This window comes from Sciurus carolinensis, chromosome 3 (genome assembly GCF_902686445.1).
Source record: "Sciurus carolinensis chromosome 3, mSciCar1.2, whole genome shotgun sequence".
Classification (NCBI taxonomy): domain Eukaryota; kingdom Metazoa; phylum Chordata; class Mammalia; order Rodentia; family Sciuridae; genus Sciurus; species Sciurus carolinensis.
In genome coordinates this window covers 164,128,651-164,143,651 of record NC_062215.1, presented here as the reverse complement: position 1 = coordinate 164,143,651, position 15,001 = coordinate 164,128,651, and the positions used below count along the sequence as shown (strand labels likewise).

Genomic DNA, 15,001 nt, shown 5'->3' with positions numbered 1-15,001 from the left:
TTGCAGAGATGATATTCAAGAAATGCCTGAAAATCTGGACACTGTAGAAACTGAGAAGCCAGAAACAATCACAGAGCCAGGTGTGTTTTTTGTTGTTGTTTTGTTTTTCTTGTGGTGCTCAGGATTGAACCCAGGGCCTCATGCACACTAGGCAAGCTCTGTACCACTGGCCTACAATCCCCAGCGCAGTTAGGTTTAATTGAGATAAACATTTTAAAGCATAAAAGTGTTCCAGTCTTATTGTGATAATTAGCTTCTAAATAATCCAAGCCTAGGATCTTTCAAATTAAAGGAATAGTGAAGGGGCTGGGGTTGTGGCTTAGAGGTAGAGTGCTTACCTGACACGTGTGAGGCACTGTGTTTGATTCTCAGCATCACATATAAATAAATAAAAATAAAGGTCCATCAACAACTAAAAAAAAATTTTAAAAATATACTGACCTAGACCAATATAGCTGATTCTAAATAATGTCTCTTCAACTTTTGTCCCACTGTAGACCTTTTATCAACAAAACAGCCAAAATAATCTTTCCAAAGCATAACACACACCATGTCAACCTCATACTTAAGGGATATTGTGACTTCTCAGTACACGTAATATAAAAATCTAAACTGCTTCTGATGGCCTATCTCCACTCTTCCCACTTTCAGTCTGCTGCTTTTGCCATGCTGTCCTTGTCTGTGTCCCTCAAATACTAAGTTCTTTCTCATCTCAGAATCCTGGCACTTAAGCTTCTTGGAGGCAAGGGCCATCTTGCTTTTTTATATCCCCAGCTTATAACACTACCTAGCACATAGTGGATTCTCAATGAATATTTGTGATCCAACAGATTGGCCATGTGGTAAATCACTTGAAGAGGGGCAGAAGACTAGCTGAGTAAGGTTTCATAGTCTCCAGACACACGCCAGAGGGAATAGTGTGTGCAGAGTCTCAGGAGAAAGGCCAGGCAAGTTAGTGGACCTAAAAAAAGTTCAGAATGATCTGCATGACTGGAGCGTAGTGTTGAAGGGAAGAAGCAGAAGCTAAGACTGGAGAGCCAAGCAGTTAAGGAGTTAGACTCTTATTTTAAAAGCATTAGGGAGTTACTGGATATTTTAAGCAAACAAGTATTTGTGAAGATTGATTTTTTTTAAAAAAAAGATTATTCTGCCCATGATGTAACACATAAATTAGGAAGAGCCAGAGCAATCCTGTAAGACCTGTTAGGAAGTTATTTGCAAAAGTCCAAGCAAATGGTTAATGGTGCTCTAGACCAAGATTTGGGCTTAGAAAAAAAAAGTTGATGGATTTAAGGGATAGTTAGAAAATAATGATTTATCTGAACTGAGGAATAAATGAGGGAGAGGTAAAAAAATAACCCTTAGGTTTCTATCTTTACAGGAAAAAAAAAAAAAAAGCTGTGGACAATGATCTGATTAACTGAAATACACAACATAGGAAAAGGAGCAGGTTTTATTTGGGGTAGGAGTGAAGCAAATGATATATTCAGTTTAAGACTGTTGAGTATTTAACACATGGATCCCTTTTTATACATTGTATAAGTTTCTCCTTTTTTTTTTTTTTTTTTTTTTTTAAGGCTTCCTGGAATTGAGTCTTTTCTTTTTTTAAAAAAAAAAATCTTTATTTTATGTATTTATGTGGTGCCAAGAATCGAACTGAGTGCCTCACACTTGCTATTGCAAGCACTGTACCACTTAGCCACAACCCCAGCCCTACATTGTATTTTTTTTTTTTTAAGAATACTCACTTGCAGCATTCTTTTATTGTTATTATTTTTTTAGTTGTTGATGGACCTTTATTTATATAAGGTACTAAGAATTAAACCCGTGCCTCACACATGCTAGGCAAGTGCTCTACCACTGAGCCGCAACACCAGCCCCTGTATGTTTCTTAAAGGTGGATTATTAATCCATAGCCATATTTGTCCCTGTAGTAGTTTCTGTGCTTGTCTGATATCTCATGCTACTGACAATATATAGAATTTTGCATCTCAAAGGACACTTTATCTCCTTTCACATATATCACAGTATAATTCAGGATTACCTGGGGTACATTGGTATATTGAGTGCTGAAAATTATTGGTTAAGAAAAATCATTGTCACCTTTAAAAAAAAATGTTTGGATATAATAGTTATGCTCATTTTATAATCTAATATAGCAACCTCAGCCCTCAGATCTTCCTTTCACTGTGAATACTTATCATCAAACTAACTTTGTATGTCTCAATTTCAAATTTCTAGAGGAGACCTGATTAGTTGACTCAAATACCATTCCCAGTCCAGTAAGCAAAGACCATAGGGACAGGCCAGACCATCTAGGCTTTGGAGCTTCAGATCATTGGAAAGCCTGTTCCTCCAATAATGGAGGAAAGGAAGATATTATTTCCAATATAATTATTTTTTAATGGATATTAGCTATATTAATTGGTGTTTTTTTTTAAATTTTTTATTCTATTTATACATGACAATAAAATGCACTTATTACATTGTACATAGATGGAGCATAATTTCTCGTTCTTCTGGTTGTACATATGTAGAATCCAACCAGTTGTATAATTGTATATGTACATAGGATAATAATGTCTGATTTCATTCTACTATCCGCCCTATCCCCATTCCCCCTCCCCTTTGTTCACTCCCCTTTACCTAAAGTAACTCACCGTTTCCTAACCCCGCCCCTCTATTGTGAAATTAGCATCCATGTATCAAAGAGAACATTCGGCCTTTGATTTTTTGTGGACTGGTTTATTTGGCTTAGCATATTTTCCAGCTCCAATCCATTTACCGGCAAATGCCATAATTTCATTCTTCTTTAAGGCTGAGTATATTCCATTGTATATGTTATCACATTTTCTTTATCCATTCATCTATGGGTGGACACCTAGGTTGATTCCATAGTTTAGTATTCTGAGTGAACTGCTGTAAACATTGGTGGACTGCAGCACTGTAATATACTGATTTTAAGTTCTTTGGGTATAAACTGAGGAGTGGGATAGTTAGGTCAAATGGTGGTTCCATTCCAAGTTTTCTGAGGCATCTCCATACCACTTTCCACAATGGTCGCACCAATTTGCATTCCCACCAGGATGTATGAATGTACCTTTTTCCCCACATTCTCACCAACTTTTATTATTGCTTGTATTCTTGGCAAGAAGTAAAATCAAGAATCAATAAATGGGATGGATTCAAACCGAAAAGCTTCTCAGCGAAGGAAATAATAATGTGAAGAGAGAGCCTGCAGAATGAGAGAAATCTTTACCACATGCATCTCAGAGCATTAATCTCCAGGATATATAAAGGCTAGAGCATCAATCTCCAGGATATATAAAGAACTTTAAAAACTTAACACCAAAAAAACCAAATAACCCAATCAACATAATGGGCTAAAGAACTGAACAAACACTTCACAGAAGAAATGCAGTCAATCAATAATATATTAAAAAATGTTCAACATCTTTAGAATTAGAGAAAATGCAAATCAAAACTACTCTAAGATTTCATCTCACCCCAGTCAGAATGGCAATTATCAAGAATACAAGCAACAATAAATATAATTGTGTTTTAGAAACAATTGGAGCCTGTTGTGGTGGCACACAGCTGTAATCCCATCAACTTTAGAGGCCTGAGGCAGGAGGAACACAAGTTTGAGGTCAGCCTCAGCAACTTAGTGAGGCCCTCAGCAATTTAGCAAGACCCTATTACAAAATAAAAAGAGTTGGGGATGTGACTCAGTAGTTAAGTGCCCCTGGGTTCGATCCCTAGTACCAAAAAGGGATAAAAGAACAATTGGGACATTAGTACTTCATAAATTCTGAATTTCTTTTCCTCCTCCAGTGAATATTCAGCATTCGTTTATGGTAAGTGTTCACTCAGCAATTTAGTACAATTCAAAATAACTAGATGTGATTATGAAAATAAAGATGCTGTAAGCTTCAGAGTTATCTATGCAATAGAAAAGTATTAAATGCAGTATTTGGGTAGATAAGAGCATATACTAACTAATAATAATCACATAGAATGATTATATAGCTGGGCACAGTGGCACACACCTTGTAATCCCAGTAACTGGGGAGGCTGAGGCACCAGGATCACAAGTTCAAGGCCAGCTTTGGCAAATTGGTGAGACCCTGCCTCAAAAAAGTAAAAGAAGGGTTGGGGATGAAGGTTGTGATAGAATGCTCCTGGGGTCAGTCCCCAGGATGGTAAATGAATAAGTAGGGTTAAAATGTAGCTCAGTGATAGAGCATCCTGTGGTTTAATCCCAAGTGCCACTAAATAAATAAAGGTAATTCTTATTGACCAATTAAATTCTTTTATAAGAATTGCAGGACTGGGGTTGTAGCTCACTTGCCTTGCACATGTGAGGCACTGGGTTCAATCCTCAGCACCACATAAAAATAAACAATAAATAAAACAGAAGTATTGTGTCCATGTACAACTAAAAAAATTTTTTTTAAAGAATTGCATTAACTTGTGAGGCTGAGAAATTTTTACTTTTTAAATATTTGATATGTATATATTTTAAGAGTCCTCTTCTTTCCCACTCTTACCTATATTAAAAATTGTAAAGAAGTACAAGGCTTGTTTAATTTTCTTCTTCTTGAAGCTGAGAATTGAATCCCAGGACTTTATATGTACATGTGCTCTACCACTGAGCAACTGTCCCAGCTCCTGCTTGATTATTAATGTGGAAACACATTCAGTTGACCTACAGTGTAATAAATGGGAACATCTCAGTAATAGTTTAATCATTTTAGCTTAAAGCTTCCCCCGCTCCCCAGCCCCCCAGTACTAGGATCAAGCCCAGGGCCTTGTGTATTGCTAGGCAAATGCTCCACCACTGAGCCACACCCCCAGCTCTTAGCCTACCTAATTATATTCCACTTGCTTTAACGGTACTTTATTTTTAGTACTTGGTCATATGATACTATGACCCTATGAATATGGATATTTGTTTTTCCCTATCCTTAACCTTAGTGTGCTTTTAATGATCAGTTAAGTTTCATAACCATTGCTGTAAATCAGTGTTCTCAACCAAGGGCACTTTTTCCCTCAGGGGACATTTGACAAATATCTTTCATTTTTTGGTTGTCACAACTGGAAAGGATGAATACTACCCCGCACCTAGCAGGCAGAGACAAGGGGATACTGCTAAAATCCTATAGTGCACAAGATAGACTCTTCCACACCCCTAAAATCGTCAGTAGTCCTGAGGTTAAGAAACCCTTATGTGGATGTAGTATCGTGAGATAGAATTGTATGTCCAAACAAGTTTTAGATGAAGCATAGGGTTGTAGGGTGTATTACTCCCTGAACAGTAGATGTCACTCTAGTCTAGAAGCGTCCATTCTCCAGAGAGAATTTTCCGAAATAATGTTATATTCTGCTTCCTCAGATCCTGCCAGTTTTACTGAAATCACAAAAGACTGTGATGAGAATAAAGAAAACAAAACTCCAGAAGGATCTCAGGGAGAGGTTGACTGGCTCCAGCAGTATGATATGGAGCGTGAAAGGGAAGAACAAGAACTTCAGCAAGCATTAGCTCAGAGCCTTCAAGAACAAGTAAGAGATTTTTTCTATTGCTACTTTCTCTATACTTGTATTTCCCAAGAAATACAATAATAGTAAAAATAGCAGGCATTGATTAATTACCGTTAGGCATTTTTCAGGTAATTTATATACATTAAGTTATTGGTCAACAAGAAAAAAAAAAATCTTATTGGGGGCTTGCTTTGAGTTTGAAACATATATGTTAGTAGACTTTCCTATTTTGAAAATCCAATTGCAACAGAATGTACTGTCAGTTATGTTCCATACTGTAGTTCATTTTCATGCTAAAGCAAAATGGATGTTAGGAATTATTCCCACTCTAACCTTATTTTGCAAGATATGGAAACAGCAAGTATACTACCATGATTTTATCATTAGTGTTTTAAGACAGTTTATTTATTCTGGTTATTTCACAATATGAATCTTCCTGTGATTTTTTTTTTTTTCCTTTTTCTTCCACCTTCCCCTCCCTAGGACCTTGTGCTTGCTAGATAAGCAGTCTACCACTGAGCTACATTCCCAACCATTTCTGTCTTGTTTCTGAGAAAGGTCTCCCTAAGTTGCCTCAAACTTGAAACTCTCCTGCCTCAGCCTCCTGAGTAGCTTGGATTATAAACATGTCACTACACCCAGCATTCTATGAATTATTTGAACATAAAATTTTCAGATATATTACCTGAAATCTAATTTTCAGTTTTTGATAATAGAACATTTATCTCTTCTTTGCTTTATGTAGTAATCTGTTCTGCAATTTTTACATTTCTGTTATTGTTTAGATTTTGGGGGATTTTTTTGGCTTGTTTTTCTTGTGGTACTGGGGATCTAACCCAGGGTTCTTATTAGGCAAATACTCTGCCACTAAACTACATCTCCATCCCCTTGGAAACATTACTTCTAATGTAAAACACCAAAAAAGTAGAAAGAAGAAGGAATTTAAAAAAACAAAACAAAACAAAACAAAAAAAACCTTGCCAAGGTCTAATTTCTCAGTGGGAGTTCCTTATAGTGCAGTAAAAGGAAAACATAAGCAAATTCCCATTTTCTTTTTTCCTGTCAGCCAACCCAGTTAAAATGGCCTGTTTTTCTCAAATGTAAGAACAGGGTTATAAGGTGAAGTGTCTAGTTTAGTACATTTGTATCATTCTGTTAATAACTAGAGTCTTTTTACCTGTTGGTTTCAGAATAGACTTATTCTGAAAAGAAATATAAAATACATAAAATTTTATAAGTATAAACTCAAATAACATTGTATATTTTTCTTTAGTCTTTTTTTTTTTTTTTTTTTTAAATATGGGGATTGAACCCAGACACTAACCACTGAGCCACATCCCTGGCCCTTTTTATTTTATTTAGACACAGGGTCTCAGTGAGTTTCTTAAGCCCTCGACCTCCCAAGCCACTGGGATTACAGGCATGTGCCACTGTGCCCAAACCATGCATCATTTTTTAATTATCTTTTTCTCTGAAAATGAGGAGGGAAAATTTTTATACTCAACATTTTTCCTATTTCTTTTATGAATACATAGTCCTGTAGTTTGAGACATTTTCAGGAGATATTAGAGACACCATTTTTTATTATTCATTTATTTATTTTTTACTTATTTTTGCAATACTGGGGAATGAAACCCCAGGCTTTGCCCTCTTCTCCTTTTAAGCTACATCCCCAACCCTTGAGGTACTATTTCTTTCTTAAGAAAGTCCCAGCTGTATCAGAAAAATAACATGATCTGGAGCAGTGGTGCACACCTGTAATCCCAAAGACTCGGGAGACTGAGGTGGAGGATCACAAGTTCAAAGGCAGCCTCAGCAACTTGGCCAGACTCTGCCTTTAGAAAAATATAAAAAAGACTAGGGATGTGGCTCAGTGATAAAGTGCTTCTGTGTTTAATCCCTGGTCCAAAAGCAAAAAGAAAAAAATGTTCATTTAATATTGTTCCCAAGCATCTATCTAGTTTAGCAAGAATAAAATAGAAATTATATATAGCATCTTATGGAACTATTGTTCATCTTGGTGCCACAAACAGGGTTAGTGGTGTGCTAGTGGTGGGTCATCACTAGCTCATATGAGCCAGTGTGCCCTCCTCTTTCCAACTCTGCATTCAGTGTCATGTGGGTAGCTTAAAATTGGCTATAGTGGGAGTACTTATATACCATGGAAATTGGCAGATGCTTTAAATCTGGGGAAATAAAAGACAGCCGTTTGCTAAGTATCTACTGTATGCTAGGCATTTTACACACATAAGAAAGAAAAGTACGTCATAGTGTCACACTGAATATTTTTTTTTTCCGTTGGCAAGCCTGATGTCACTGACAAGAAGGAATACCATTTAAAAAAACAAACAAACAAACAAAAAAAACCCTTAACTGTTTAAGAGAGCAGTGTTGGAAAAAGTAAAGGACTTCTTTCACATCTCTCAAAATGTCACATTCCAAATATCCATGAGGTTACTAAAGCATATTAGCCATACTTCCAGAGAAATTCATCCTCATTAAATATGTCTAATAAATACCTCTTTAAATACATTATTTTTTGTTCTTGTCCCTTTAGGAGGCTTGGGAACAGAAGGAAGATGATGACCTCAAAAGAGCTACAGAGTTAAGTCTTCAAGGTGTGGAGATCATTTTAAAATTACATTTTTATAAATAGTAAAATATATTACATATAAGAGCATATAAAATGTGTTAAGAATAACAAATTTTAGCCCTTCTAAGTACTGAAGTAGAGCTTTCAAAGTTACCTATATATCTCTCTCCCTTTCCTTTCCTCTCAGAGGAAATCACTATTCTAACACTTATATTCACCTTTAGCTTGCTTTTTAAAAAATGATTTTTACTGTCTATAACCTTATTCCAAAACAACATATTTTTTTATTTTAAAAGTTCAAATAGCAAGAACAATCTCTGTTTAATGAAAGACTAATAATGTTTTCACTGCTAGAAAAGGGCTGGAGTGTAGCTCAGTGGTAGAGCACTTGCCTAGCATGCACGAGGCCCTGCATTCAATCCCCAATACTGTATACACACACACAAAGAAAAGATTCCTAGGAGAATGTAATTGACTTCAGTTTTCTCGTAAATCTTCAGGAACTCCCTCTGAATCAGTGGGCAGTGCTGAGCAAGTCTTCTGTAGCAAAAGGTTCAATAGTCAAGGCATTTGGCAAAACTAATATGTAGGCAAAGTACTGGAAGCCCATAGAGAGATGTAGTCACAGAGACTAGATTCACTCCCTGTTTTCCATTTCTAAAATCACTATGGTCTTTCTCTAGCTCTCAAGTAGATCAAAATTGAGCTGGGCATGGTGGCATAGGCCTGTAATCCCAGCAGCTTGGGAGGCTAAGGCAGGAGGATCTCGAGTTCAAAGCCAGCCTCAGCAAAAGCCAGGTGCCAAATAACTCAGTGAGATCCTGTCTCTAAATAAAATGTATAATAGGACTGGGGATGTGGCTCAGTGGCCAAGTGCCCCTGAGTTCAATTCTCAGTACCACCCCCACCCAAAAAATAGATCAGAGTTGAACTCTTCAGTAGTATGAAATAAATGTTTCTGTCTGATCTAATCAAGAAGGTATGAAGGTGAGAGTAAGGATTTCACCAGCACTTGAGACAGTTACAAATAAAGATCCCAGCGAGGCTCATCTAGACATTCTGTCTTCAGGTTAAAAAGATAGTACACTGGTATAAGTGACAGCTGTCTCAAGTCACATCACTCCCATCTGGGACTGGTTGCCCCTACATGTATGCACAGATACTAAGATCTTCGTAACCATGCTCCATTGTTTGAATTTCTTATTTCCTCATTCTTCCTTATTCTTGGTCTTCTTGTGTTAATGGAGAACATCCTCCAACAGTTTTCTTAAGAAAGAAGGCATTTCTCCCATGCCTGTAACCCCAACTACCTACTAGGGAGGCCTCATCTAATCATAAGTCCAAAGCCAGCCTGAGCAAATTAAAAAGACCCTGTCTCAAAATCAAGCAGAAATGGGGAGCTGGGAGTATAGCTCAGTAGTAGAGCACTTACCAAGTATGCATGAAGCCCTGGTTTTAAATCCTACTACCACCCAAAAAAAGGAGAAAAGGAGAAAGAAGGCATAGCTTAAATATTTGGAATCCTTACAAGTTTTATTCTTCCCCCTATTTGATCGTTTGGCTGAATATAGAATTCCTAGTTTGCAGTCATCATGGAAGCATTCTTCCCCCTACCTTCATGCCACTGGGAAATGACAGAAGTCTTGTTTGAAGAGTTGCTGTATGAAAAGACATAAGCCTTTCTTTATCTTGATGTGACCTTGTTTGCTCCGGAAACTTGTAGGACCTTCTATTTCTTTCATTTTTCTTTTTTCTCTTTTTGTCATGCTGGTGATCAAGCCCAGGGCCTCACATACACTAGGCAAGCACTCTTCCCCTGAACTACATTCAGCCCTTCTCTTTTTTTCCATTTTGATGAAGTTTCACAATAATGTGTCTTGTGAACCTATTTCATCATTTTGTGGGGTGCCTAGTAATCCTTTTAATCTACAAACTTGTGTTCTTGTGTTCTTTTTAAAATATTTTTTAAAGATGTTGCTAGACCTTTATTTTATTCATTTATTTATAAGTGGTGCTGAGAATCGAACCCAGTGCCTCACACATGCTAGGCAAGTGCTCTACCACTGAGCCACATCCCCAGCCCAAAAGTTGATATTTTTTGAGAGAGAGAGAGGTTGAAACTTTGCAAAGCAAGATTTTTTGTTTTTTTGTTTTTGTACTGAGTATTGAACCCGGGGACACTTAACCACTGAACCACATCCTCAGCCCTTTTATTTTCTTTTTTTTTTTTTTTTTTTAATTTTAGTTGTAGATGGACACAATACCTTTATTTTTATTTATTTATGTGGTGCTGAGGATCAAACCCAGTGCCCCACACACATTTGAGGCAAGTGCTGTACCACTGAGTCACATCCCCAGTTCTTTTTTTTTTTTTAAATATATTTAGAGACAGGGTCTCACTGAGTTTGCTTAGTGCCTTGCTAAGTTGCTGGCTGGCTTTGAACTCAAAATCCTCCTGCTTTCAGCCTCCTCAGCTGCTGGGATTACAGGCATACACCACCTCACCCAGCGGCTAAACCTCTTAATTGCCTCATCTCTTCTAAGTTTCAATCTTTTTGTCATTTTGCTATACGCTGGGAAGTTTCTCCAACCTTGTCTCCTACTTCAAACCTTCTGCTGTGTTTTTTATTTCTACTAAGTCATCTCTGTAATTTTTAAGAGCTATTTTTGTAAGTGTTCTTTTTTTTTTTAAATACCTTCTTTGTTTCACAGGAGTCATAACATCTGAATTCTCTGAGGATATTATATATAATTTGTTTGTTTGAAATTTTCTTCTCCCTGAGTAGATTGTCTTTCCTTCAGATCACTCTGTCTCATGTTTTTCTGTTGTCTTTTTTTGGTGGGTACCACAGATTAAACTCCGACATTCGCCATTGAGCCACATCCCCAGCCCTATTTTGTATTTTATTTAGAGACAGGATCTCACTGAGTTGCTTAGCCACCCTGCTTTTGCTGAGGCTAGCTTTGAACTTGAGATCCTCCTGCCTCAGCCTTCTGAGCCTCTGGGATTACAAGTATCCACCACCGTGCCCAGTTATTGTCTTTGTATTCTTTATTAGATGATTTCTTCATATATCCAGTAATCCTTTGCTGTCAACTCATGATTATAATAGAAGACTAAAAAAGCAATTGGAATCTCTAAGCACCTGAATAGATAGGACTTCTTAACTCTGAGTTTTATAGGGTGAGACTTAGGGAGATGATGTTAGTATTTTAAACCTTTCTCTTAAACAAGTCCAATTCTTACATTAATTCTTATGTAAACAGGGATTGAACTCAGTGGTGCTTACCCACTGAACCACATCCCAGTCCTTTTTTTTTTTTTTTTAATATTTTTAGTTGTATCTGGACGTAATAACTTTATTTTATTTATTTATTTTTCTACGTGGTGCTGAGGAGAATTCAACCCAGTGCCTCACACATGCTAGGCAGGCACTCTACCACTGAGCCACAACCCCAGCTCCCCAGTCCTTTTTTATCTTTTATTTTGAAATGTAGGGTCTTACTAAGTTGCTGAAGCTGGCTTTGAACTTGCAGTCCTCCTGCCTCAGCCTCCCAGGTCACTGGGATTACAGGCATGTACCACCATGCATAGCTATTAAAGATTTTTCCAATCTCTTGACTTTGCCTAAACATGAAAGAAGTGACTCAGAGCCAAGGTAACTTTGGGAGTCAAATATAAAGTGATAGAGTGGGAGTCTTTGTACTCAATATTCACCATGCAAACTATCAGTACTCCTGTATGTTCAGTGTGGCACTCATGACCTTTCCTGTGCTCCACATCCCGCCATCTAAAGACTCTTTCACCCTCTCCACAGAATAAAGGTCTAGACTTTGTCATTGTGCAGCAATATGAAGTTGTGGGAGGTAGATTTAGGAGTTTGTTTCTCAAACAGTTTTCACTCAATCTTTATTGTTTCCTCCTTAGCCTCCGATTTCAGAAGTACCTGGTACTTCCACGTCTTCTTTCTTTTGAATATTCAGTGATGTAAATTGGATTGGTTCTCAGCTATTCTCTTGCTGGCTGAAATATGGCTTTGACTTTCTTAGGTCTACAGAGTCAATCACCCATGTATTTTCAGGTTCTGGAATTTCGAGGCTGTGTTCTCTTTTCCAGTTCTTCCCATTCTTAAGTGTTCAACTTTCTGCTGTGATTTTAGTGATGTCAGTTATATTTTAAAGAAATAAGCCATTTATGGACAAACGCTCCTGGGATTCTTTATTTAAAATTAGTGAGAGGCTACAGTTGTGGCTCACTTGCTTAGCATATGTGAGGCACTGGGTTCAATCCTCAACTAAATAAAATAAAGGTATTGTGTCCATCTACCACCAAAAAAAAAATAAAAATTTAAAAATAAAAGCATTAATGAAGATGGATTCTGCCAGTGAAGAAGATGTGTATTAAAGAAAAGAAGAAGAAGCCATGTGCAGTGGTGCAGGTCTGTAATTTCACATATTAGGAGGCTGAGGCAGGAGGATTGCAGGGTGGAGGCCAGCATTGGCAACTTAGCAAGAATCTATCTCTAAGTAATAAAGGGAGAAAGAAAGAGCTTGGGGGAATAACTCAATGGTAGAACATCTCTGGGTTCAATTCCCAGTACCACAAAAGAGAGAAGACAAGAAGGAAAGGGAAAGATATTGCGCTTTCTATAAGGATAATTCATATTTGTTATTGCTACCTATAATGTACACCAAGTACTTCAAATCTTAACAGAGTTTTTATGATATAGAACTAGTGAACTTAGATTATTTGTAAAATTATATACTCTTTCAGGTTTACTCTTTTCTTATGAGGGTTAATTCCCTTTATCATATAAATATATTCAAAAGAAAAAGGAACATTTCTTTTACAGATACGTGTGTCTGCAGTATTATACCCAAGAATGGGCTGAATGAAGTTGAACTTTAATAATGTTTTGTGTTTTACTAGAATGATAAAATGTGTACCTCAAGCATTTTATCCTCAAATTTTTTAAAATTTTTTTATTTTTTAAAAATTTTATTAGAGACAGGGTCTCACTGAGTTGCTGAGGGCCTTGCTAATTTGCTAAGGCTAACTTTAAATTTGTAATCCTCCTGTCTCAGCCTCCCAACCTACTGGGATTATAGGCATGTGCCACCATGCCTGACCCAAATCATCTCTCTTAATTCTATTCTAAGAACTTTTATAAGATTTCTGTCTTATGGGTCACAGTAGCACACAACTATATCCCAACTACTCAAGAGACTGAGACAGGAGGAATACAAATTCAAGGCCATCCTGGGCAACTTAGACTGTCTCAAAATAAAAAATACAAAAAGCTGAGGATATAGCTCAGTTTACATCATCCCTAAGTTCAATTCTGAACAATACCACCAAAAAAGTCATTTTGTCTTTCTGTTCTTCAGAGTTTAACAACTCTTTCCTGGATGCATTGGGCTCAGATGAAGACTCTGGAAATGAAGATATTTTGATATGGAGTACACAGAAGCTGAAGCTGAGGAACTAAAAAGAAATGCTGAGGTAATATTTTATCCCTGAGTAGAATTGGTCCGGTTGTGTTACTTCTGTTCTTTATTTTCTAAGACCACACTTTTAGCCTCAACCACAGGTTCATTTCTGCCCTTTTAGCAACCATCAAATAGTCTTCTTTTTCTCATGTTTGCATTTTATTACTTACACAAAATTCAGAACAAAACAAATATATCCTGACCATCTTATGTGCATCTTAGATAAGAACATGATTATGAGCTGGGTGTGGTGGTGCACATCTGTAATCCCAGTGGCTTAGGAGGCGAAGGCAGGCGGATCACAAGTTCAAAGCCAGCCTCAGCAACTTAGCAAGGCCTTAAGCAACTTACCAAAAGCCTGTCTCTAAATAAAATATACAAAGGGCTGAGGATATGGCTCAGTGGTTAAGCACCTCTGGTTTCAATCCCCAGTACCAAAAAAAAAAAAAAGACTCAAGAACCTAATGATTATGGTATGAATAAAGGTATATGTATATTAAATTATGTTTAAATTCACCAAGTAACTATATTATCTTTATAGTTAAATATGAAAACTATTGAATTAGTGATGTCAACTGGAGTCTGTTGGTCTCTTTCCTTAAATAATTAACTTTTGGGGCTGGAGTTGTGGCTCAGTGGTAATGTGCCTGCCTAGCCCATGTGAGGCCCTGGGTTCCATCCTCAGCACCACATAAAAAAAAGAAAAAAAAAAAACAAATAAATTGAAGGCATTGTGTCCATCTACAACTAAAAATTTTTTTTTTAAATTAACCTTTGCCCCCAAATTTTAATTACTCAGAATCCCACTATCCTAACACAGTTACTATTAGCATTTTGCCATATTCTTTTGTCATCCCCACATCCACATATGCTTTAAAAATGTTATTGTATTAGTAAAGATTTATCCTGAAGTAAATTACTGAATAAAAATTTATGAACATTTTAATGGTTTTTGATTTACATATAACTGCTCCTTCCCAGTGTCCTACCTTACAGTGCTATTTAAAATGTAAAAGTTTGCCCATAATCCCTACAGCAAGACAGCAACTTTTTTTTTTTTTTTTCATTCCATTGTCCAATTTCTGTTAACATAACTTTGTGTAGGGCTGTAGTTACTATGTGCGTTCTTAACATGTTGCTGATCTACAATTTTTTTATATAACTGAATATCAAATGAAAAATCATCCCCACTTCTGTTTTTCAGACAGGAAATCTCCCTCATTCCTATCGGCTCATCAGTGTTGTCAGTCACATTGGTAGCACATCTTCTTCAGGTAAATAGACATCTTGATTTTAGCCAGCATTTACCCCTTACTATTTTGCTCTTTGCCTAGTTTTGTGAGGTGTAAGTTGAATGCTTCAAGGAAAACTTTGATC

At 36.8% G+C, this 15,001-nt stretch overlaps 1 protein-coding gene across 1 annotated transcript in view; it reads left to right on the top strand.

Moving 5' to 3' along the window:
- The window catches only part of Usp37 (ubiquitin specific peptidase 37), an 87,460-nt gene that overhangs the window by 66,496 nt on the left and 5,963 nt on the right, over positions 1-15,001 (top strand). The window contains 6 exon segments of the mRNA XM_047543065.1: positions 1-80; positions 5,396-5,562; positions 8,099-8,159; positions 13,523-13,579; positions 13,582-13,637; positions 14,829-14,898. Of these exon segments, the coding sequence (XP_047399021.1) occupies positions 1-80; positions 5,396-5,562; positions 8,099-8,159; positions 13,523-13,579; positions 13,582-13,637; positions 14,829-14,898 (491 nt within the window).